Below are 27,000 nucleotides of genomic sequence, written 5' to 3'. Positions count from 1 at the left end.
AGTCACGTCCCTTATATTCAGATATTGAGACACTGGGGTGTGACAAGAACCACGGGAATAGGGACACATCAGACGAGGTACAGGCCCCTTTAATAAAAATAGAAGGGGGAGTAATAGATGTAGAGACCCCTCTGGAGTCCAAGAAAATAGAAAAGGAGTTAGAGATACAGAAATGGAACATGAAAAAGGTTCAGGATAACATTAAAAACTTAAACAGAGATATTAATGTGCTGGGGCAGATCAGTGAGGATCAAAAAGATTTAATGGTAGGTGTATTGAAGGAAGTGGAAAAGATAACTACAACACTGTCAGGAGAAATTAAAGCTGAAGGAATGTAATAGGAGTAAAGGACGAAAAGTGTAGTACAGAAGAGGAAACGAGATACGATCCACCATGGGAGGAAAGTAGAAGGAAAAGACTCGGGAGGGAGAAAAATAGACATGCCTACCTGGACATAGTTAGAACAAAAGAGAAAGATGTGAAACAACTAAACTATGGCCGAAAAGATTATCTTAGAGATGAACGTGACCAATATACCTTTGACCCTGAGACATTGGAAGCTGATAGGGACAGTGACAGTGACGAAGAAGAGTCAGAACAAGGTGGGATAAATAAATGCATGCCAAGAGTAAAGAAGGAGCAGAAATCCCCAAAATTGAGATATCAATGCCCATTACTGATCACGGGACGGGGAACTCAAAAATATGTACCCTGGTCACGAATGGACTTAGAAAGTTTAATGAAAAAACTACCTCCATTGAGTAATGGGGCTAGTCCATGGATTTCTTGTTTTGAGCGAGAAACCTGCCAAGAACAATTAGCACTCGCAGATGTCAGAACTATCATGATAAAATTAAAGGCAGAAGGGGCCCTGAAGCAAATAGAGAGAATTGTAAGAAGCAGTAAATTGGGGGATGAAATAGAATTTAACCCACTTCGGAATAAATTTTGGGAAGCACTTAGAGAAACATTTCCTACACCCTATAGTTTGGATGCCTTGGTAACCCTTCAACTAAAGGAAGGAGAGACTGCACACGAGTATTTCACTCGAGCATGGGACTTATGGGAAACAGGGACTGGAGAAAGACCCGACCACAGCCCCTTAGGAAGGGCTCACTTTCGTAATGGGATAATAAACGGACTACCTGCTACGGTTCAAGCAAAATTAAGGGACATTGTGGGATTAGAGACAATGTCAGAGGATTTGTGGAAAAGACACCTGACACATGCAATCAAACGACATCGTCAATCAGAGCATGCTAAGTCAGAAAGTGCGTCCCAGAAGGAGGTGGACAAGACAACCGATAAATTGGTGAGAGCCATAGAACATATAGGGGTTAAATTAGCGGCCCAACAGATAGTCCCACAGGTCATGGGGCCAGTGATAAATCCGGGACCCCAAGTAAGAAATGGTTGGGAAAGACAGCTAGGTACAATGTATAGAGGGGAACATGCAGTATGCTGGTACTGCCAAAATCCTGGACACTACCAGCGGAACTGTCCGGAGGCTGGGAGAGCAAGGGGAAAAAGATTACCCTCTATTAGAGGCTATCGGGGAAGAGGAGGAAACTTAAGAGGACAAGCAAGGGGTAGGGGTGGACATATTGATGGGCCCCAGAGAATCGGGGGGTGGCAGAGTGATCAACAAGTCCAGGCACCTCAGTGTAATGACTATATTGAGGAAGGTGCTGAATTTGATTATTGAAGGTGCCCAGGAGAATCAAAAATCACGCCTCCCTGGGAGCCACCAAAAATTTGGGGGACGGTAAATGGAGAAAAAATTGAATTTATGGTTGACACAGGGGCAGCAGTTACGACAGTGATTAAAAGACCCCCAGGGAGCACATTTTCGGGCAAAACATTATCTACAATAGGATTCTCCGGAATAAGGGAAACACAGCCCTATACAGATAACATCGACATGACATTTGGACGACAAAGGGTTAAAACGCCTGTCCTGGTTGTGCCAAGTTGCCCCATTAAATTATTAGCAAGGGACATTCTTACCAAACTAGGAATAACCATACAATGTTCTGAGAAGGGCCTTCGGTTAACATACCCAGGGGATACAATAAGAAGGGGAGGACAGTTTATAGTAATGACCCCATCTAACGCTTCAGAAGACTCTGTGGAGGTTAGTATTTTCTGGAGTCGGCTACTGTATGATGAACCAGGCCCAGGGCTGATTAAACAGTTTTTTGAGTGGAGGGCCAGTATTCCTCGGTATGGGGATTACCATTATCCACTAGATCCTATGCATGTTACATTAAACTACACCATCCACCCGGACCAGGAATATGAGGAGAGGTGGGACTCTCTAAAAGGGAAGACAGAAACGATACATTGTCCATTTATCTTTGTAGGTAAGGAGGGAATAGCTGCTATGGTTGTCATGACAGAAGAACAAATGGAGTGGTTCTGCTTAGGAGTAGAAAGTGTGCCTCATGTGACCTTGGGTATTGACAAAGATCATCACGCTCGACAGCTGGGTCCGATGGTAAAGGAAGCGATAGGGTGTGAATACAGGCAGACAGAAATCCCGGGATATTCCACCTCGGAGGGAGGAAAATTTGTCAGACTGAATATTGAAGCATGGGACCAGGTAGTGAATGAGAAAGTAGAAAGAGACCGAGCCATAGAAGGAGAAAATATTGATCACAGAGACTCAGACAAATATCTTTCTAATCTGAGTCCACATATATGGACAACGGGGCCCTATGATGTGGGAGTAATAAAAGGAGAGGTATTTCTAGAATTGGCCAACCCCGGGCAGAAACCAATATGGAGAAAACAATACCGCTTGTCGCCCAGTCAGGAGGAGGGTATTAAAGGAACGATAGAAGGGTTAATGGAGTCAGGGGTTTTAAGGGCGGCACCTGACAGTATGTGGTACACGCCCATCATGCCTGTTCCCAAACCGGGTAGAAAAGACTGGAGGATGGTACACGACCTCCGGGAGATTAACTTGGCTACCAAGACTATCGGGAGACCAGTCCCAGACCCATATGTAGCACTTAGGGCTCTGAGTCCGGAGCACGAATACTATACTGTCATTGATCTGGCAAACGCATTCTTCTGCTTGAATTTAGCTGAGGAATGGCAAGACTGGTTAACTTTCACTTACCAAGCACATCGGTACACATACACTAGATTACCTCAGGGTTATAAGGACAGTCCAGGACTGTTCAATCAGGCCCTTAGCGAAATCCTAATGAAATTAAAGCTCCCGGAAGATGTTACACTGATTCAGTATGTAGACGACCTACTATTAGCAGGGAAAACGCCACATGGGTGCCTGACAGGGCAGCCAAACAGGTTACTGGTTATCATGAACATATACAGGGGATGATTTTGAGGTCCCATAACAAAAAAAATGAATCTGAAACTAAGGAGACTTGTAGCAGATTGAATGACTACACAGATGAGTTTTGTGGAGGAAGAGTGCTGTACAACTGGCTCCCCGCTAACTGGGATGGTCGGTGTGCTCTAGTAACCCTTAATGCGCCAGTGCTGATTGTCAAAATGCAGGAGGGAGACGAGGATTCCCTAGAATTGCGCCACACAGAGAGTTGGCTGTGGAGAAAAAGGAGGAGTGTTGGACTCTTGGGGCCGGGAGGAAGGAACCCTGATGGGGTATGGATTGATGCCATTGGCCAAGCCCGGAATATTCCGGACGAATTTAAATTAGCCGATGAGATTGCAGCTGGGTTTGAAAGCTTTCCTGTTTTTAGTGCAATTTTTCCCATCACTGTAAATAAAAATGTTAATAGGATCAACCTTATTCACTATAATGTCCAGCGCCTTGCAAATTTGACCAGGGACGTTGTTGAGGCAATACATCAACAACTGTCAGAAACTTCCCTTATGACACTTCAGAATAGGATAGCGATTGATATGGTCCTGGCAGAGAAAGGTGGAGTGTGTGCTATGTTTGGAGATCTATGCTGCACTTCTATCTCTAATAACACAGGGCCAGATGGATCACTCACTAAGGGGTTAACGAAACTTAGGGCATTGGCGAAAGAATTAAAAGCCCAGTCTGGAGTCTCCAATCCTGTTTTATCCTGATTACAGGGAGTGTTTGGGAGATGGAGCACATTGTTAGGACAACTTTTGCTGGGTTTGTTCATTTCTGTATCAATTTTTATCACTTGTGGCTGTTGTTGTATTCCATGCATTCGAACGCTGGTCACGAGGACCATAGAGAAAGCCTTTGCTGACCGTGATGAACTGCCTCCGAAATATCAAGCTGTGCAGGCTGTGGAGCAAGACTATCTCACATTACAGGAGACGGAGAAAGTTGCTGAGATCGATCTGGAGTCTGAAGGGGAATGTGATGGGAAGGAGGGATTGTGAATTAGATTGTTACACATATAATTTTAACCTTGCTTGTAACCCAAATATTATAACATTGATTGTAACACAAACATTATTAATCAGATTGTAGACCATATGTTAACTTGGGTATTTACTAATGTACGGGGGGTTAGCTAGTTTTTTGCTTGGGGGCAAATGGGATGAAACTTGTAAACGGGCAATGGGATCGGGGTGACGGATGGGGGGTGTACGCAAAGGAGGGTTGGGGGAGCCCTCGCCCACCAGCCGAACTGCCCTGTGAACAGAACCCGTATAGAGCTTAGCAATAATAGGCGAACTAATGTAACGCGGTGGTAGCATAGTCAGGGCGAGATTGTCCTCTAAAGAGGACAAAGGAGGGATTGTAAGGTAAAACATCATGAGATGGGAATGTGTAGGGAGTTACCCTGTACAGGGCAGTAACAAGAAGGGGAGGTGTCCTTGTACTCCTGTTAGGTAAAACATCATGAGATGGGACCGGAGAAGGAGTCACCCAGTACTAAGGAGTAACAGAATGCATCCTTGTACTTACAAGATAAGAGAGACATTGATGGATTGAGAGGCAGGAAGCTAGCAGGGAAAGGATAGCAACAGTTTTAGTCATTGGACAAGTAATGATATGATGATGTTCTAAGCATGTATCCAAGGGTATAAAAAATCACCATTTTGCTGATAACGGCAGAATGCATTCTCCGACTAACTTGTTAGTCGCAAGTGTTACAATCCGGTAATAAAGAACAAAGAACCCTGATTTCGACTCAGCCTGGTGTTTGTCTCACTCATTCATGAACAAAGCAGACCTAACAGTCTCTGCATTCCAACGTGCCGTACCTAGATGTGAATCAGACTTCCATGCAACAGCTCTACATTTTCTGGCTACTACCAGCGCAATTTTAACAAATTCTATTTGATATTTGGATAGGTTCAGTTTGGGTCTTATCCCTGTAATATTCCTCAATAAAAATAATTCTGGGTTTTTATGGAAATTATGTTCCTGTAACCTGAGTTTAAAAAGTTTCCTAAAACTACCCAAAAAGTTCTTAATTTAGAACATGACCAGGTTGAATGTAAAAAAGTTCCTACCCCCTCACCACATCTACAACATCGAGCTGAAAGGTTTGAATTTAATTTGTTTAATTTCTGTGGAGTGAGATATAATTGATGCAAAAAATTATACTATACTAATCTATATCTTACATTGATCATATTAGTCATACTATCCTGACATAGTTCAGACCATGGTCCTAACCTGTTTAATCATTCCATGTAACTCAGTTCCTAAAATCCGGGCAACATTCAAATAAATCTTCTCTGCTCTCATTCTAGATTCTTGATATCTTTCCTGTAAAGATTACTCCTTGTTTGTCAGCTTGTGTCTGGACTCACTTATCTGACTTAAATCTCTCACTTATCTGACTTAAATCTCTCATAACAGAGCCCAAGGAATAAATGTTTGCTTGAACTAACTGTTCCCTATTTAATCGGATTGTGGATAATTATATAAAAAGAAGCAGTAATGTGTTTGTTATCTCTAACTAGCCAAAATTAAAATGCTGCAGGTATGTCATTTAATTTAGTGCTCTGTGTACCATCCAAGTTAATGTGAGTGATGAAGGCAGAGATGGATTTTAGTCCAATGTAGTCTGTCTACCCTTCCTCTGATCCCTGCACTTTAAACTGTTGTTCTCTTCAACTTTTCCCTAGAGTCATAGACCTGCACAGCACAAAAATGGATCCTTCAGCCCAACTTGTCTATACCATGAATTAGGCTTGCATCTCTCTACTCATTTCCAAGTCCCTATCCAGGTGCATTTTAAATGTTGATTTTGTACTTGCCTCCATAACCTCCTCTGGCACCTCATTCCATGTAATCAAGACATTACATGAAAAACTTTCCCCTTAGATCTCCCTTAATCCTACCTTAAACCCACAACTTGTTTTAGATCCTTTTGCTCTGCGAAAAAGACACTGATGATTTAATCTTCGATCTCCTTTCTCATCTCTAACGTTGCCCCTCAGCCTCTGACTCTCCAGGGAAAATAAACCCAGCCTATCCAGTATCTCCTTGTAAGTAAAGCCATAAATTTCAGCCAACTTCTTGCTAAATCTCTTCTGCATTCTCTCTAATGCCACCGCATTCTTTTTGTTGCAATGCAACCAAGTACAACCTGGCTAATATTTTCTACAGCTATGAGATGATGTCCCAACTGTCATTCTCATGGCTCAAAGTATGAAAGAAATGCATGTCAAATACCTTCTTTGCTACCCTATCCATTTCTATACCAACTATGAACTTGCACCCCAAAGTACTGTATTTCAAAACCTCTTAGTTCTCTGCCATTCACTGTATATGGTATTTTATGTTCCAAAATGCATTACCTCAACTCGTCTACATTAAATCCCACCTACCACAACACTGTCTAAATTTCCAGCTAATCTATATCCCTCTGTATCCTTAAACATCTTTGTTTACTATCTTCGTCTCCACCAAATTTTGTGTCAAAAGCCAACTTGCCATTGATATTCTCATCCAAGTCGTTTATGTACATAAAAAACATACAAGGTTCCAGCACAAGTCCCTGTGGTAACCAATGGTTTTATATATATATATATATATTTGTGAGACATGATTTCCCCTGTGCAAAGCCATGTTTTTAAAAAAAATATTTTATTTTCTGTTTTCACGGGCTCGTATAAATTCAAACACACAGTACAATATCTTCAAAAATCAGTATAACAGAGTCCATTTTTATCCCCCATCCCCATCCACCCACTTCCCACCCACTCTTTCCCCGATACAAATAAGAATATAAATTATACAGATACATAAACCAAAAATACCAGTGAAGTCAATTACTCCCACTGAAACCTATGGAAAAGCCTAGGAAAGAGAGAAAAAACATCCAAAGTAACTGAATAATCAAAGGTAAGGAATAAAAAGAACAAACTACTAACAGAGCACATCATCTACACCTCGTTCCATTTCCTTTGTGCAAAGCAATGTTGACTCCCACTAATCAGTCCTTGCCCCACCAAGTGAATATTAATTATTTTTTACAAATACCTCACCACATGCAAGGCTCAGCAGCTTTTAGTTTCCTGACTTTTCCCTACCTTTTTTGAGTAAGGGAACTGTGGCGGCATGAGCAGTGAGAGAAACGCAACCACCACGTTGAGGATTGTTAACGACTGTTTTATTTGAATTTGGCACGTGCCCGTTTAAGGGCAGCGCTGGCTCAGTAATCCTGTGCGTGATGACGTTACAGAAGCTGCCTGGGGCGTGTGCTACACGAGAGATTTGACTGGGGAAGAAACCCCTGACGGCACCATCTTCCCAGTGCTTCCCCGCCATGTGGCATTACAAATGGGGCTTGTTCACCCTGAGTGAGTGCGCCGCCACACAACCCCCCCCCCCCAGAACCAGCTACGCGTCCCGCCACTTGGGCGGGCTGCCCCGTCGCTTAGGCTTGGCTGTCTGCACCGGCTGAGATAAATCCAGATGGACCACCTTCAGGCGGTCCACCGTAAAAAGTTCCTCCCTCTCCCCAATGTCTAGAATGAAGGTTCCTCCGGTCCGGTGCAAGACTTTGTATGGCCCCTCATACGGTCACTCCAGTGGTGTGCCCTGCAGCCCCCTTCACACAAAAATGAACTGAGCCGAATTGAGTTCTTTGGGGAGGTGGATTGACCGGGTGCCGTGGCATGCTGGGGGTGGGGGAGCCAGGGAGCCCAGTCTCCTGCGGAGGTCTGCCAGCAGGTTTGCGTCGGTGGTCATGGTGTCGGGGTCTGAGCCAAAAAACTCACACAGGGGTAGGGAAAGTGGTGTGCTGAACACCAACTCCAATGCCGAGGCTTGTAGGTCCTCCTTGGGTGCCATCCTAATCCAGAGGAGGACCCAGGGTAGCTCGTCTGCCCAATCTGGTCTGGAGAGCCTGGCCATGAGCAATGCTTCAGGTGCCTATGGAACCTCTCCACTAACCCGTTGGACTGTGGGTGGTATGCCATGGTGTGGTGGAGCTTCACTAGGAGTTTCACCATCTGGGCCCACAGGGCGGATGTGAACTGTGCGCCCCTGTTGCTGGTGATGTGTGCCAGGACTCCGAATTGGGTGATCCACTGGTTGACCAGAGTCCTGGCACACGTCTTCGCAGAGGCTTCCTTGATTGGGATAGCCTCCGGCCACCTTGTGGCACGGTCGACCACTGTGAGGAGGTAACGAGCCTCCCTTGACACTGCAGGGGTCCACTGATATTGACGTGGATGTGTTGGAACCTGTGAGCCGCCGAGTCAAAGTTCTGTAAAGGAGCCTGCGTGTGTCAGTGGACTTTGGAGGTCTGGCACCTGGTGCAGTTCCTGGTGAACTCCGCCACCTCTCTCTTGAGCCCATGCCACACAAACTGCTCTGCGACCATATGCACCATCATCTTCACCACTGGGTGAGCGAGGCTGTGGACTAGACTGAAGACCCTCGCTCTCCAGTGCGGCGGGACTACCGGATGCGGCATACTTGTTGACACATCGCGGAGCAGTGTGTCCAGGCTGCTGGGCAACTGGACATCTTCAAGTTTGAGGCCCGAGATGGCGGTCCGCTTCGTTCCTCTGGGCCTGGGCCAGTTGAGCATAATCTAGGTCGGGGGCGATAGTGTTGATGGTGGCTTTTGAGAGTGCATCCACCACCACATTGTCCTTACCAGCCCTGTGTCAGATGTCGGTCATGAACTCTGACATGTACGAGAGATGGCGGTGTTGTCTGGTGGACCACGGATCCTTGGCCAACGCCAGTGCCTGGGTAAGGGGCTTGTGGTCCGTGAAGACTGAACGGCCTGCACTCGAAGAAATAGCGAAAGTGGCGGATGAGCCAAGTACAGCGCCAGGAGCTCCCAGTCGAAGGCACTATATTTGAGTTCTGGTGGGTGTCGAAAAAGGCCAGCGGGCGCCAGTGTCCATCGAGCCAGTGTTCCAGAACCTCCCACTGCCATAGCTGAGGCGTCCATGGAGATCACCATGTGCACCTCCGGCTGTGGCTGTGAGTGCGTAGTGTCGCATTGGCTAGACCATCCTTCATCACGACGAAAGCCTTATTCGCCTCGTCTGGCCAGGATAGTCTTTTCTTTGGTGGCCATCAGCGCAAACAATGGGCGCATGGTGCGAGCAGCTCCGGGAATGAAATGATGGTAAAAGTTCACCATCCCCATGAACTCCTGAAGGCCTTTTAGGGTGGGGGTTTGGGGAAACGTTGGATGGCTGCCACCTTCAGGTATTTAACAGCTTTTACAGAACACAAACTGCTTACATTTGCCTTCACTAAGGTATCAGATCCATGGTTGGCTTGTCAACAGAGACATTTATCAGATATTTCTGAGTTCATGACAGCCATCAAACACATCTCAGGAAAGGCCAATGTAGTGGCAGATGCACTGTCTTACCCAGCCATACAATCCATGCAGACCTTAGCTGAAGGGTTGGATTATGTTGCGCTCACAAAAGCACAAAAGGCAGACAAAGAAATTCCACGTTACAGAACAGGAGACTCAAACCTGCAGCTGGAAGAAATTCCAGTAGGCCCGGGGGAGCTCAAACTCCTGTGTGACATACCTACAGGTTGTCCTTGCCCAATCAGTTCAGTGGCCTGGAGGCAGCAGATATTTGATGTGGTACATGGGTTGGCACATCCATCGATCAGAACAACTGTCCAGATGGTAGCCACAGATTTGTGTGGCAGAGCCTTTGAAAACAGGTCAGCAATTGGGTGAAGTCATGCACTTGTTGCCAGACGTCCAAAGTCCAGCAACACACAAAAGCTCCATTACAATCTTTTGAGCCGATGTATTGGAGGTTTGACCACATACATGCGGATATTGTAGGCTCCCTGCTGGTGTTGTGTGTTTCTTGTTTTCTTTTCGCGATAATGGATCAGTCCATGCGGTGGCCAGAGGCAGTTCCACTGGATGACATGACTAACGACACCTGTGCTAGGGCCTTAATTTCCACCTGGATAGCCTGTTTTGGTCTGTCAGCACACATCACGTCTGACAGGGGTGCCCAATTCACGTCAAGCCTGTGGTCAGCAATGGCCACCCTGCTTGGAATCACACAACTGTGTACCACCAACAATCCAGCAAACTAGTAGAAAGGTTCCACAGGCTTGAAATCGGCCCTTATGGCACATCTGCAGGGACCTAACTGGGTTGATGAATTGCCATGGGTACTCTTGGGCACATGAACGGCACCTAAGGACAATATAGGTGCCTTATTGGCAGAGCTAGTCTACGGCATGCCCCTGATAGTTCCAGGAGAATTTGTATCAGACTTGCGAGGACAGGAGGAGTCACCCATAAAGTTATAAGCTTCACGAGAAGCTTTGTTCTTTGAGCGCCTATACCGACATCTCAACACAGTCAGGCCAGGTCCTATATACCCCAGAACTTTCAGAACTGCAAGAATGTTTTTATACAGAAAGGAGCACACCAAGCACCATTCCAGTGTCTGTATGATGGTCCCTTCAAGGTACTAAAATGCAATGGTTCGACGCACATTTTGGACATCAAAGATAAAGAGGAAGCTTTTGCAATTGACTGCCTCAAACCTGCCCATCTGGATCAGGATGGATCAATTGTGGTTCAGGCACCTCAGCGGAGAGAAAGGCCACCCAATCAAAAAAAATGCAGACTTTGGGGGTCCGCAGCTGGTTTGCCGGCTCTGGTTGAGTGGGGGGGGGAATCATGTGGCAACCCACTTACCAGCAAACAAAGCCACTCTAAAAATGGCAAATGTGCTGTGGAACATAGGAAGTAGGAACAGTAGTAGGCCAAAAATGGCACATCGAGCCTGCTTTGCCATTCAATACGATCATGGCTGATCTAATTTATGACCCAACTCCACCTACCTGCCTTCTCCCCATATCCCCTAATTTCTCTATCATGTAAAAATTTATCTAACCGAATTTTAAATATGTTTAATGAGACAGCCTCAACCACTTCCCTGGTTAGAGAATTCCAAACATTCACTACTCTCTGGGAAAAACTATTTTTCCTCTTCTCTGTCCTAAATCTACTCCCCCGAATCTTGAGACTGTGTCCTCTCGTTTTAGTTTCCCTGGCCAGCTCAAAAAACCTTCCTACATCTATCCTATCCATACCCTTCATAATCCTATATGTTTCTATAAGATCTCCTCTCATTCTTCTGAACTCGAGCGAATACAATCCTAGATGATTTAATCTTTCATCATAAGTCAACCCCTTCATCCCAGGGATCAACCTAGTAAACCTCCTCTGGACCATCTCCAAAGCCAGTATATCCTTCCTCAAATATGGAGACCAGAACTGGACACAGTACTCCAGGTGCGGACTCACCAGTACTTTATACAGTTGCAACATTACCTCCCTACTCCTGAATTCAATTCCTCTAGCGATGAAGACCAACATTCCAGTTGCCTTCTTAATAACCTGCTGCACCTGCAACCTAACTTTTTGCGATTCATGCACAAGCACTCCCAAGTCCCTCTGAACAACAGCATGCTGTAGTTTTTCACCCTTTAAATAATATTCAGCTCTTTTATTTTTCTTGCCAAAGTGGATAACCTCACACTTACTAACATTGTACTCCATCTGCCAGACCTTTGCCCACTCATCCAGCTTACCTATATCCCTCTGCAGACTCTCCACATCCTCATTACAATTTGCTCTTCCACTCAATTTGGTGTCATGCGCAAACTTGGTTACACCACATTTTGTCCCCTCCTCCAAGTCATCAATGTAAATAATGAACAGTTGTGGGCCTAACACTGACCCCTGAGGCACCCCACTTACCACTCTCTGCCAACCTGAAAAACTCCCATTTATCCCGACTCTCTGCCTCCTGTCAGACAACCAATTTTCAATCCAGGCCAATATACTTCCCCGGACTCCACTTTCCTGTAACTTACTGAAAAGTCTCTTCCGCAAAAATGCAGGAAATGCAGGAAATTGACCTGCATCAAGCACAGGTTTTTATCTGAGCTGATGACATCACCGGTGTCATTTCCTGTCCATGTGACAGAAGCAGTGATGTATATAAGCCCAGCATGCAAACCTGAAGGTGTCAGTCTTGCACTAGACTCCACAGTGTGTACATCAACTTCCCTGTGTATACATCAACTAGATAACATGTACACCGACATCTATAGTAGCTCAGCATAGAAAGCTTTGCTACAGTATTGTGATAAATCTTAATATAATATAATCTTCTAATTATACACCTACCTCAACATCAACAGCACTTAACTCCACCTTCACACTAATGTTTAGTTCTGTCCCTGTCCCAAATCATTTGGCTAATTCCAGTGGTTTCATGCTCACATCTGCCTTTCCTCCTTCCAATATAAATTAATTTATCCAAACTTTTACTGCCCATTTTGTAACTTACACCAAGTGTCATTCATTAACCATATGTGTACTTGCTTTCCTACACTTATTGTTAATTTGCTCATGGGATGTGAAATTGTTGGCAATGTCCAAATACTCCTGTGCCAAGGAGGCAACTTAGAAACACAAACAGGTCAGACCAGGGTGGCACATTTCCCATTCTGAATGACAATGGTGAGAACCTGTTAGCTTCACAGTAACAGTTATTAATTCCTATTTTTAATTCCAAATTTGTTTAATCATTTGTATCTCAACTTACTCGTCACTGTGGTAAGTTTTGAAGTCATGTTTCTGCATCAGTTTCCAGAGCTCTGACTGCTACACAGGCAACATGATCACATGAACCTCGACAGACAACATTTCAATTTCAGATTTATACATGCATGACATACAACCATAAAATTCCTTTTTTCAGCTGATGTGGCAGAATTACCTCTAATTGGTAGTGCAAAAATAAACAGTACAAAGTGTGAACAAATAAAAGTGTAATCAGATAATGAATGTAAACAAATTGCAAGACAGAGAGAACAAAAGGAAATCAATAAAGTACACAAGTAAGAATCCTTAAATGAGTCTCTGATTGAGCTTGTCACTGAAGAGTCTGATGGTGGAAGGTAGCAGTTGTTCCTAAACCTGGTAGTGTGAGTCATGATGGCATCAGCGAGAAAGGAGTGTGCGCTGGGTGGTGAGGGTATTTGATGATGCTGCTGCTCTCTGATGGCAGTGTTCAATGTGCTCAATAGTGGAGAGGATTTTGTCTGTGATGTTCTGGGCTGGGTCCACTACCTTTTGAAGGGCTTTACACTCAGGGGTATTGATATTCCCATACCAGACTGATGCAGCAGATCAGCACACTTTCCACCACACCTCTGTAGAAAATTCCAGGATTTCTAATGTCATACCAAACATCCACAAACTCCTGAGAAAGTAGAGGCGCTGACGTGCTTTCTTCACAATGCTATTGGTGTGTTGGGTCCAGGAAAAATCCTCCGAGATAGTTACTCCCAGGAACTTCAATTTGCTCATCCTCTCCACCTCTGATCCCCCAATGATCACTGGATCATAGACCTTTGGCTTTCCTTTCCTGAAGTCAACAATCAGCTCTTTAGTTTTGGTGACATTGAATGCCAAAATTGACCATTCAGCCAAGTCTTCAATCTGCATCCTGTGTGCTGACTCATCCCCTTCCTTTATATAACCCACTACCATGGTATTGTTGGAAAATATGTAGATGGTATTATTCTCGTACTGAGCTATAGAGTCCTAGATGTAAAATGAGTAGAACAGGAGGCTAAGAACACAGCCCTATGGTGCTCTGGTACTGATGGAGATTGTGGAGAAGTTCTTACCAATCTTCCCTGATTGTGGTCTGGAGATGAGGAAATCCATGATCCACCTACACAGTGGGGTGTTAATTCCCAGGTTTTGGAGTTTATTGATCAGTTTTGAGGGGATGATGGTGTTAATTGCTGAACTGTAGTCAATAAATAGTATCCTAATGTATGCATCTTTGCTGTCCAAGCATTCCAGGGCTGTGTAGATCCAGTTAGATGGCATACGCCACAGACCTGTTACTATGAATGGCAAACTGGAATGGATCTACGTCACCACTCAGACAGGAGCTGACATGCTTCATCATCAGCTTTTCAAAACACTTCATTGCTGTTGATGTAATTCAATTTTGCTGATTATCAAAATTCTCATAATTGTTCTCTAGTCTCTCTTCTGCATATTCTTTGTAACCTGATACAGAGGTAAAACTAATTTGCTTGTTATGTTAAAATGCCAGGAACCCAGTATGATTGTTGTCATAATTAATTTTATCACTTCTTACCATGTGGTTTTTTTAAGTAAAAATATAATGGCAGAGTATGACAACCTTTTGGAATGCATGGATAGCACAGAAAACTAAACCTTTTTGCTGATTCTAGGTGCATATAACAATAAATAGTAAATCTAAATTTAATCTCCAAACTTCTTTATTTTTAACTCTTCTGCTTATTAATCATTACCACTCCACGATCATGGTCTCAGCCCTAAGATGCAGAATTCTCTCACTAATTCTCATTGGGTTCCTCCTCTTCCACTTACGATGCTTCTGAAAAAATCTTCTCCAAATTCATTAACTTTATCAATCGACAAACAGGATGAATATTTTTTGTAATTATGAAATAGAACTCTCATGCACTGTTCACATTATTAAGATTTTATATATATTTTTTAGAACATTAAAAGCAATATCAAGATTTGGCTGTGCAATTCAATCAAAACTGATTTTCTACACCAAGTCTACTTTTCTGCATTATAGCCATCCCTGTTAATTAATTTCCATAATTCTATAAATCTATCTCTGAAATATACAGAATCTCAGGATCTAAGTAGAGCATTCTAACAATTCACAATTTTGAATAGATTTGCCAATCAGTTAGATTTCATAAGTAATTTAAGATAAATATTGTTGAAAGTGTAACAGAATAATGCAAGCTTACAGAATCTAATGTACAGTATATTATTGAAAGAGTAACAATATCAGAATTAGAGGCTACATTTAGATTAATTTTAATAAGGTATAAACATTTCATACTTAAAAATAATCTGGAATAGTGCAATTATGCTTTGGTTTATTTCGTACCATCTGGTTGTCCAACATTTATTGCATCTATTTGTGGTACAAGGGCTCTCAGAAAAGGGTGATCCAAAGAAGTAGAAGGAGCATCAAGAATTTCATTGCTCGGTCCCCCTGAAAGAATGAATAAAATTAACTTACTAGATTGTGAAAGCAAGACGTTGGACTTTAACGTGCATTGAACAAACAACTACTCTCTATGTTACCTCTCATTTTACATGATTGCTAGATGCAATGAATAAACACCATGGGTAATATTAGATGCCCACATCAGCCACAATCCCAAGAATACAGATGATCTTAATTTCAATGTAACACTGCTTCTCTTATGCTTCTCATTGTTGCTATAATGCTTCTCATTGTTGCTATAATAAGTTCGAAGTTGTTTGTGAACTGAATTAGGGTTGCAAATAAGGGTGAATATGAGAAGATATACATGAGCCAAAGGAGAGAATGTTGCCTTCAACCCTTTGTTTTCAAATCCCTCTGAAAGCAGTAGAATTTAATGCAGAGTTAAATATAAGAAAAGTTTACCTTAAACCATGATGCAATGTAGAAAAGGGTTTATGTCCTTTAAATGGACATCCTACCAGATGCACAACTAATCTTATCTTGTGTTTAATTTACACAAGATGCCATTTATTTATCAACTGTCATTGACATTAGAACTTTAATTTTGCCATTATTGAGGGACTCCCCTCATGCCAGAGGTTTAGATAGGGCAGAATTTGTTAGACGCATCCAAGAAGATCTCTTGACAGTTTGCAGATAATCCAACCAGGGTAGAGCCATACTAGACTTTGTATTGAAAACATGAGTTTAACCGGGTGATTGGAATTGCAGTAGGACAGTATTTTAAGAACAGTTATTATAACTGTTTGCAGTTTTGGATAAAACTAGGTCTCAAAGGAAAGTCTTAAATTGGGTAAAACCTAATTACAAGAGTATTAGGCAAGAACTGGGGGGGAGTAGATTCGAAGCAGCTGTTATTGACAAAGGTTGAATGCTGCAAATATAGTCAAAAACAAAATAGAAGCATGTCAAGGGTTTAGCACACTGAAATTAGACAGCTCTTCAGGAATATTAAGAAAGGATCAAACAACTTAAAAAGGAAATCAGGAAGGCTAAAAGGGGCCATGAAAAGTTCTTGCCAAGTAGAATTGAGGAGAATTACAAAAGGTATTTTGTACATACAGAATTTTTTTTTAAAAAAGCATACTAATAAGAGGGTAGGACCCCCACTAGAACAAATGCTTGGAGCCTGAGGAAGTCAGCACGGTATTGCATCAGGAAAATGCTGATATTCTAGGCCTTGATATCAAGGACGAGGTGTTGTTAGCCCTCTGGAAGAAAATTTAAATGAGTAAGTCATCAGGGGCCCAATAGGATCCATCTCAGGTGAATGAGAAGGGCAAAAGAGAAGATAACCAGGGACTTGACCCTTTTTTATCATCTTTAACCACAGGACTGGAAACTAGCCAATTTTTCTTTTCACTGTGTGCAACAGGGAAAAAATCATAAAATTATGGATGTGATAGAGTATATAGATATGTTTTTGGGAGATAAATTGGGAAAGGTTTGTTAGAGTAGGTCACATACAAACACTTTAAAATAGATCTTATTTAAAATACTGGAGCTAGACATGTAAGAGCCACAGTCTTTGCAAAAGCTTTGGAGAGTGCCTCAAAGACTTCACTAATGGATTGTTGTTTACAAAAAGGCAACAGATGAAAGATCTTGTCGGAGCCGCAGATTGTCTGGTGCTGTTCTAAGAGGGTCATGTGGTTTGGCAAGCAGAGAGAGTCAAACAAGTTTTATCTCTGAGCGATAGAGAGAGAGAGAGATCACTTCTACAGTATTACAGCCAGTAACAGCAGCTGGGACTGGAACAGGACAAGCTGGCAAGCTTGTGGAAAGTCCCATTTGGAAGACGGATTTGTCCATTTGGAACCTTGTGGTTCAGGCAAGAGGAGAGGACTGGCTGCTTAATGTTTCACTTGAAATAAGAGAAACAAAAAGGCACTCTGTGGTGACCTTAAAGAGAGGTAATCATCGGGAGAACCCTGAAGGGGGAAAGTTTAATCAGCAAGACATTGGAGTGACTGATTAAAAAGGAATCATTTGTGGATGTCCTGGAACAACAAATCTCTCTCTAAACCAACAAGAACCATCCTGAGCGGTAACTTTCAAGCACCAAAGCTTGGTGAACTTTATAAATGTTAAATTCTGTGCACAGTATAAGAATTGCCTGCAACCAGTGAACTTGGAGGAATGAGAAGTGAGATTGGACTGTGAACCAAAGAACTTTTCTGAACTTACACACACATTGCATACATGTGCACTTAGAATGAGAAGGGGGTTAAGTAAGTCAATAGAGATAAGTTAAAGTTTGATTCTATTTTCATGTTTAAAGATAATTAAAAGCAACTTTTGTTTAAGTTACCATTTGTCTTGGTGAATATCTATTACTGCTGGATTTTGGGGTCCTCTGGGCTCATAACAATGTATACAAATAGAAAAATGTAAACAAAGAAAGAAATGAAAAAAAAAACTGACTGTGCAAGTGCAGAAAAAAATAAATATTCAGTAATAAATAATGTGAAAATTAAGAGTTATGAAATAAATCTGATGTTTAAAGGATAGCAAATGTTTCTGAACCTGGTGGTCTGAGTGCTGTGGGACCTGATCGCAAAAGCGAGAACAGAACATGTCCTGAGTGGTACGGATCCTTGATAATTGCTGCTACTCTCAGATGGCTGCATTCCACATATCTGCTACCAATATTGGGGGAGAGTTTTGCCTGTGATGTACTCTGCTGTGTCCACTATTTTTCAGGGCTTTTCAGAGATTTTGCGACCCATATCACGTTTTGATGCAGTCGATCAACACACTTGCCACTATACATCTGTAGAGTTCTGCAAGATTTCCAATGACATACCAAACCTCCACAAAATGTGAGAAAGTAAAGGCAGTGATATGCTTTCTTCATGATGACATTGGTATGATGGGTCCAGAAAAGGTCCACCGAGATAGTGACTCTCAGGAATTTAAACTTATTTATCCTCTCTAACTCTGATCCCCAAATGATCACTGGGTCATACACCTCTGGTTTTCCTTTCCTAAAGTGTACAATCAGCTCTTTGGTCATGGTGACATTGAGTGAGAGGTTGTTGTTAATACACCATTCAGCCAAGTTTTCAATCTCCCTCCTGAAGGCTGACATCACCCCTTTTTATACTGCTTTTTTCAGTGGTATTGTCAGCAAATATGTAAATGGTGTTGTCACTCTGAGCCACACAGTTATAGATATAAAGCAGGTAGAACAAGGGGATGAGCACGCGACCCTGTGGTTCTCCTGTTTTGATGGAGATTGTGGAGGAGATGTTCAGGCCAATCGCACTGATTGGGGTCTGGATGTGAGGAAATCCAGGATCTAATTGCTCAGCAAGGTATTGAGGACCCGGTTTTGGTGTTTGCTGATTAGTTTTGAGGGTGTAGCAGATTTATGTTAGTCTTTAATGTTAAACTATATTTCTCATATACAAATGTATAGTTAAAATATTATGTTGGCCACCCTCCAATCCTCAGGAACTAATCCAGTATCTAAGGAGGTTTGAAAAATTATCACTAAAGCATCCATTATTTCCTGGGCTACTTCCTTCAGCACTCTTGGATGAAGACCATCCAGCCCTGGGGATTTATCTGCCTTTAATCCCTGCAATTTAACTAATACAACCTCTCGACACAATTATTTCTTTATACCCCCTCTCACATTAGATCCCCTATCCTCAACAATTTCCTGAAGATTAGTTATGTCCTCCTTGGTGAAGACAAAACTAAAGTAGTCATTCAGACAGTCTGCCATACCTTTGTTCCCCATGATTAACTCACCCATTTCAGTCTGCAATGGACTCACATTTATCTTAACTAAACTCTTTCTCTTAATGTATCTTTAAAAACTCTTATAATCATTTTTATGTTCCCTGCCAGCTTCCTATCATAATCCCTTTTCCTAATTAATCCTTTTGTCCTCTTCTACAGAACTCTGAATTTCTCCCAATTATCAGGATTTTTTTGTGAAAGGGGGAACAAAGAATCAGTGGCTTTTGAAATAAGGAAGACCACTTCCCTGTCTCTTTGGAAAAGAGGACAGATTTCTACTGGTCTATTTTTGTATGGCCACTTCATTTAACTCTTGTCTGGCTTGTGACTTCACTGTGGAAGAAGATATCCAAATTTCACATCTCTTTGAGAAAAAGGTAGATTCTTCATATGGAAAGCAGAATTGTGAGTAAAGAGGGCTTAAGATATGATGTTTAAAAACACTTTATAATTATTTTTGAACTAAGAATTTAAGACCTTCAAGCAATACTAAAATGATGCTGAACTTTTAAATATTGACTTTTCAGAGTTGGATTTTAATTATACACATGCATGCACACACATACACATACAGTTAGAAATAGAATCAGATACTTGCCAGCTATGGCAGAGCTTGCAGGTCATTTACAAGGGGAAGCCTAACATCATAAATGGCTGTGATGTTTCCCTCACCAATGAGTTTAACACCTTTTATGCTCACTTTTTAAAAATTAGAATTAAACTATACCAGTAAGAACCCCTGTAGAAACTGGCAACCCTATGATATATTTTTCAGAAGCCAACATTAGAACATCTTTCAAGAGATTGAACTCTCACCAAGGTGTCAGGCCCTGATGCCATACCTGGCAGCATACTGAAAATCTGCCAATGAACTAGCTGGAGTGTTCACAGATATTTTCAATATCTTTCTGATCAATTGGAGGTTCCCACCTGCTTCAAAAGGACATCAATCATACTAGGTGTTCAAAGAGGTGAGCTGCATCACATCTACAGTAGCACTCACATCTACTGTAATGAAATGTTTTGAGAGGTAGGTCATAGCCAGAATTAACAAAGTCGTAAGAAAAGACCTGGACGCATTGCAATTTGCCTACCGCCACAACCATTTGAAAACAGATGTAATCTCACTGGCTCTCCACTCAGCCCTGGATTTCCTGGAAAACAACAATACCTACTTCAGGCTGCTTTTCATCAATTACAGCTCAGCTTTTAGCACCATCATCCTCTGAGTACTGGTCAGCAAGCTTCAAAACCTGGCCCTCTGCCCCTCCCTCTATAACTGGATCCTTAACTTCCTCATCAGAAGACCATAATCGATGCAGATCAATAACAACATCCTCTCCTCACATAATTAATACAGGTGCATCTCATGGATGCATGCTCTACTCTCTCTATACCCATGACTGTGTGATTAAGCAAAATTTAAATGCCATCTACAAATTTGCCAATGACACCACAGTTGTCAGAAGAATCACAGATAGCAATGAGGAATCGTATGGGAGTGAGATAGATGAGCTAATTTAGTGGTGTTACAACAACCTTCCATTCAACGTTAGCAAAACTAAGGAATTGATTGTGGACTTCAGGAAGGGGAAACCAGGAGAACACAAACCAGTCCTCATCGAAGGGTCAGCAGGAAAGAGGGTAAAGAACTTTAAAATTCCCAAGCCCTAATGTGAGAAGGAGGTACAGAAGCTTGAAGACAAACATCCAACATTACAGAAACATCTTATTTCCCTCTACCATCAGATTTCTGAATGGACAACAAGCCACATACGCCACCTCACTTTTTTCCCCTCTTTTGCACTAATTTATTTATTTTTAAATATAATTTATACTAATATTTGCATCCGTAATGCATAATAAAGCTGATGCAGCAAAAAAATTGTGACACATGTTCATGACAATAAACCTGATTTTGATCCATTGAGTCTCTTCACCATCTTTGTTTGCTCAAGATTGCAGCAACTTCAGTCTTTTCTGTTTCATTGAAACAATTCCTTCAATATTGTTAAACTATTTAATAATTTTCTAAAATCGTTTTAATGACCAGTAGCATCACTGAGGGAGCTGCAAGCTTGCTCAAAATTGGGTCCATTCAAACAATGTGCATGTATTATGCTTTTCAGGGGATTGAACTGGGAGTAATATCTGCAAATTCAGCAAATCCAATAATTCCTGCTGGTTGTCTAAGTGAGTCCTTGCTTCAACCAGGCACTGCTCTCATTTACTAAATTGGATCAAATAAGTATTTACAATTTTATTCAATTTTTAAAATTGTATTTCTCTTAATCTGTTATCATTGAAAAACAGCAAAATGAGGAACAGGAAGAAGACCAGTTCAACAATAGAAGCGAGAACCTAAGGTATCATAAGAATTTCACTCTACTATGCCCAAAAATGAAAATTTAAATTTGTTTACAATCATATACATGTTTACGGTCAGTAACAAATCTAACTTATCCCATTTTAAAATGTTCGTCAGATTATCAAAATTGGAATAGTATTAACAATGAAGCAGAAGATGACAATTTACAAGATGTAGGATCAGAATCAGGCTACTCATCCTATCAAGTCTGTTCCACCATTCAAAGCATCGCCAATTATTTTTTCTTCTCAACTCATATCCTACCTTCCCTAAAATCTTTGATACCCTGAATAATCATCTATGTCTGCTTCAAAGAAACTGAATTACTTGGTCTCCACAGCCATCTGTGGAAGCGAATTCCACTGACTCATAACCTTCTGGCTAAAGAAATTTCTCTTCATCCCTGTTCTAAAGGGATGCCCTTTTGTTCTGAGACTCTCCCAATGTTGGAAACATCTTCCTCATGTCTACTCTATTCGGCTCTTTCAGTATGAAGTAGTTTCAATGATATACCCTCTCATTCTTCTAAACTCCAGTGAATATAGGCCTAGTGCCAACAAATGCTCCTCATTAATTTTCTCATTCATGGGATAATTCTTGTTAACCTCCTCTGGACCCTCTGCAATATCAGCACATCCTTCTTAGATATGGGGCTCAAAACTGTTAACAATACATCAAACATGAAAATCTGCAGACACAGTGATTGAAGTAAGAACACAATGCTGGAGAATCTCATCTGCTCAAACAGTGTACTTTATATCGCAAAGATAAAGGTACATAACCAATGTTTTGGGCTTGAGCCCTTTATCAAGGTATGAAAAAATGTCAGCAGATGCCCAAACAAAATTGTAGGGAGGAGGGGTGGAGCACAGTCCCAAAGGCACTTTGTGAATGGAGAAGAAAGTGGATGAAAAGCTGGAGGAAAGAAGACAAAGGAAAGGGAAGGGAGAGAAGGGTAGCAGAAACCAGAGAAGTCAATGTTAATGCCATCTGGTTGGAAAATACCCAAACATAAAATCAACTATTGTTCCTCCAATTTATGGGAGGCCTTGGTGGGATAGTAGATGAGACCATGGATAGAGATGTGAGCATGGGAGTGGAGCGCAGAATTGAAGGGGTTGGCCATTCAGAGATCCCAGTCACTGATGCGGACAGAGTGAAGGTGCTCAGCAAAGTGATCTCCCAGTCTATGCCCAGTGTCTCTGATGTAGATAAGGCCACAAAGGGTCATATCAGATGCAGTAGATAACCAGCGCAAATACACGTGGTGTTGCTTCACTTGAAAGGACTGTTTTGGGCCCTGAATGGTAATGAGGGAGGAGGTGAGGGTGCAAGTGTGGCACTTCCTGTGGCCATAGGGGAAGATGCATGGGGGGGGGGAAGATAGGTGGGGGGTAAGATAGATGGGGAGGGATTCATGGAGGGAGCAGTCCCTACAGAAGGCAGAGAAGGGAGGAGATGGAAAGATATGTCTAGTGGTGGGAACCTGTTGTAGGTGGTGGAAATTACAGAAGATAATGTGTTGATTGTAAATGCTAATGGGATGATAGATAAATACATTGGGAGGTCCTGTGTTTGTTATATCTGGGGGTAGAGGAAGCCAGGGCAGATGAGCAGGAAATGGAGGAGATGCAGGTAAGGGCTAAGTTGACGGTTATGGAAGAAGGCAGACATTTCAGATGATATGGACTGGAAGACCACATCTTGAGAACAGATGTGGCGGAGACTGAGAAATTGAGAGAAGGGAATAGAATCCTTGCAAGGGACTTGGTGTGAAGAAGTGTAGTAAAGGTAGTTGTGGGAATTAGTGGGTTTGTAAAATATGTCTCTGGAAAGTAGGTCTCTAGAGATGGAGACAGAAATCTAGAAAGCGGAGTGTTGCCGGAGATGGACCAGGCGAATTTGAGATCAGGGTGGAAGATGGCAGTGAAGTGAATGAAGTTGACGAGCTCATCATGGGTTATGAAGCAGCCCTGATGTAGTCATCAATATGGCAAAGAAAGAGTTGAGGAGCCTTGCCTGTGTAGGCTTGCAGCATGGATTGCTCCACAAAGCCCACAAACAGGCAGGTGTAACTGGGACCCATGCAGATACCCATGCTTATTACTTGATGTGAAGAAAGTGGGATGAGTCAAAGGACAAGTTTTTAAGAATATGCACAAGTTCTGTCAGGCGGAGGGGGGTAGTTGTGGAGAGTTAGGTCTCTTGTCAAGAAAGAAACAAAGGGCTTTGAGACATTCTGTATGGGGGTTGGAAATGTAAAGGGATTGGACATCCATCGTCAAAAATTGGGTGATTAAGTTCAGGGAATTGGAAGTTATTGAAGAGATGGAGGTATATGAGGCATCGTGGATGTAGGTGGGGAGGGATTAGACCAGGGGAAAAAAGATGGAGTCAAGGTAAGACTATACTAGATCGGTGGAGCAAGAGCATGCGGAAACAATGGGTCTATTCATATAACTGGGTTTATGTATCTTGGGTAAGCGGTAGAACCATGCAGGGCATGATTGGGAAACAATGAGATTGGAGGCTGTGGTAGGGAGGTGACCAGAGGTAATGAGGTTGGAGATGGTGTGAGAGACAGTGGCTTGATGTGCTGTGGTGGGGTTCTATAGAAGGGTTAAGTAGGAGAAGGTGTCTGAGAGCTGTCATCTGCTAAGTAGGACAAGGTGTCAGAGAGCTGTGGTCTGATGAAGAGGAGTCTGAAAGCTGTCGTATGTAGGAGGAGGTGTCTGAAAGCTGTCACTCACAGTATTCCAGGTGTGGTCTGCCAAATGTCTTCTAAAACCTCAGCATTACCTCCTTGCATTTATATTGAAGTCCTCTCAAAATTAATGCTAACATTGAATTTGCCTTCCTTACTATCAACTCAACCTGCAAATTAAACTTTAAGAAATCGGCTCCCAAGACCTATTCGACCTCCTCTTTCTGAATGATCTCCCCATTTAGGAAATATTCTACTCCTTTATTTTTTCTTTATTTAAAATAAAATGACTTAGCAAACATATTACAATATTTCAAACAATCCAAATACATGCGGTATTTTATAAAGAAGGAAAACAAAGTAAAGATTTTTTTTTTAAACTCCTATTAATCCTCCCCCATACTGGGAAAAAAAGAAAAAGGGAAGAAAAATAAAAAGGGACAAGAAAACCACAACAGGAGTACTTCACTTTTCAATATCTTTAAATGTTTAAATATTTATAGAGACCTTTCGGAGAAAGGGAATGTTCAAGATTCATTTAAATTTTAATACCAACAGTTTCATATTTTACACACTTTATATTTTACAAAATGTATGATATTTATCTTTTAAATTATAAGTAATTTTCTCAAGTGGAATACAAACCTAAACTTCTGCATGCCATCTATTCATTCCCAAATCAATATAAGACTTCCAAGTTATAGCAATATATTTTCTAGCTATTGCCAAAGCAATTTGAACAAATTTTACTTGGTACATATTCAGTTTTAATTTAGGTTTAATCCCTCTAACATCTCCCACTAAAAATAACATTGGATCCTATGGGAATTTTACTCCAGTTATTCGTTTTAATAAATTACCCAAATCAAGACAAAAATGTTTAATTGTGGAATACTGTCAAGTTGAATGCAAAAAAAGTATCATCTTTTTGTCCACATCTAAAACATAAACCTGAATAAGAATAGTTTATTTTACATAACTTTTGTGGTGTTAAATATAACTGATGAATAAAATTATATTGAATTAACTGATATCTCTCATTTATTGTACTTTTCATACTTTCTCTACGTATCTGTTTGATTGGGGAGCTCTAAACTTCCTATATCATATTTCCATGTCAATTTTTCCAAAAGAAAACCTAGCCATTTTCCATTTCCATAATTTTTTTCTAACAAAGACATTTAATTCCATAAATGTTTTTGTGGAATTGAAATTGAAATCGATTGAAATAAATATTGTATTCAAGGAAAAAAAAATCACCTTAACACAATATACTCTACCTATCAAAGTAATAGGTAACATATTCCATCTTTCCAAATCCTCTTTAATTTTCTTTAATAAAGATAAATAATTTAATTTAAATAATTTTTTCAAGTTTCATTGCACACAAATACTTAAATATTTTATTCCAAAATCTGGCATCTAAATTCAATTACACCCATGCATTTCTCATAATCCCTATAACTAAAGATATAATTTCATATTTCTCCCAATTAATTTTATAATCCAATATATCTCCATATTCTTTTATTCTAATTTTAATTTGTTGCAAAAAATTTAAAGGATCTGTTAAATAAATCAATACATCATTTGCAAATAAATTTATTTTATTTTCTTCTTGCTTCACCTTAATATCCACAATATTTGAATCCTGTCTTATTAATTCAGTTAACAATTCTATTGCTAAAACAAATAAAGCTGGTGACAATGGGCAACCTTGTGTACTTGATCTCATTAATTCAAAAGATTTTTTTCATTACTTTTGCAATAGGTTTTTTTATACAACATTTAACCCAATCTATATATATTGAATCCTATCTATATTGTGCTAGATCTTTAAAGAGGAAATCACATTCTAATCTATAAAATGCCTTTCAGCATCCAAAGTCACTGCACACTCTGGTCTTCCCTTTTTTGAAACAAATGTATCAAACTAAGAAGCCTCGCTACATTATCTGCAGAATTCTGACCCATAATGGTTAATTTGGTAGTGGCTTCCTCCATAATGCTCAATGAGCCCTTTTCAATTCAATTCCTTTTGGAAAATTTTCATTCCCCAAGATTCTCGGAATCCATTTCTGAAAAAATTCCACAGGTTCACCGCTTCCTTCAAAACCTTCTTTAAGTCCAACAATCTTAACGTTATTCATCATCTCTTTCTTCTGGTTTTTTTTTCAGAATTTTCCTTTATATCTTCTCTCAATTCCCTGTGATGTATCCCATCTGCCACTTCTTTGCTTATTCTTCCCACCTGTCCAAGTCCCTCTCCTCAAAACAACCTACTCCTCTACCTATCTTCATGTCATCCACAAACCTGGCCACAAAGACAACAATTCCATTTTCTAAATTATTAACATATAATGTAAGAAGTAGTGGATGCAAGACTAACCCCAGTGGAACACCATTTGTAATAGCCAGACAACTTGAAAGGGGTTTGTTCCCACACTTTGCCTTCTGTCAGTCAAATAATCTACTATCTATGCTTATATCTTTCCTGCAATACCATCGGACCTTATCTTGTTTAGCTGCTTCATGCACTGCACCTTATCAAAGGTTTTCTGAAAATCAAAGTCAACATATCCACTGACTTTCCTGCTTGTTACTTCCTCAAAGAATTCTAAAGATTTTGTCAAGCAAGATCTCACCTGAAAGAAACCATGCT

The 27,000-nt window shown here is 41.2% G+C and overlaps 1 protein-coding gene across 8 annotated transcripts in view; it reads right to left on the bottom strand.

Annotated features, from left to right (window-relative positions):
- Nucleotides 1-27,000, bottom strand: part of fam221a (family with sequence similarity 221 member A) — a 90,198-nt gene that overhangs the window by 28,616 nt on the left and 34,582 nt on the right. For 4 of the 8 annotated variants that reach the window (XM_069913915.1, XM_069913919.1, XM_069913912.1 and 1 more), the window contains one exon: nucleotides 15,391-15,498. The exons of 1 other annotated variant lie outside the window; for it this stretch is intronic. In XM_069913915.1, the coding sequence (XP_069770016.1) occupies nucleotides 15,391-15,498 (108 nt within the window). Of the gene's footprint in view, nucleotides 1-13,017; nucleotides 13,104-15,342; nucleotides 15,499-27,000 lie in introns of those variants that run through there. 3 more of the 8 variants (XM_069913914.1, XM_069913920.1, XM_069913917.1) reach the window with 2 other exon arrangements.

Source organism: Narcine bancroftii, chromosome 1 (genome assembly GCF_036971445.1).
Source record: "Narcine bancroftii isolate sNarBan1 chromosome 1, sNarBan1.hap1, whole genome shotgun sequence".
NCBI classification, from domain to species: Eukaryota; Metazoa; Chordata; class Chondrichthyes; order Torpediniformes; family Narcinidae; genus Narcine; species Narcine bancroftii.
The sequence above is the reverse complement of the archived record's forward strand: the minus strand, read 5'-3'. Positions and strand labels throughout refer to the sequence as shown.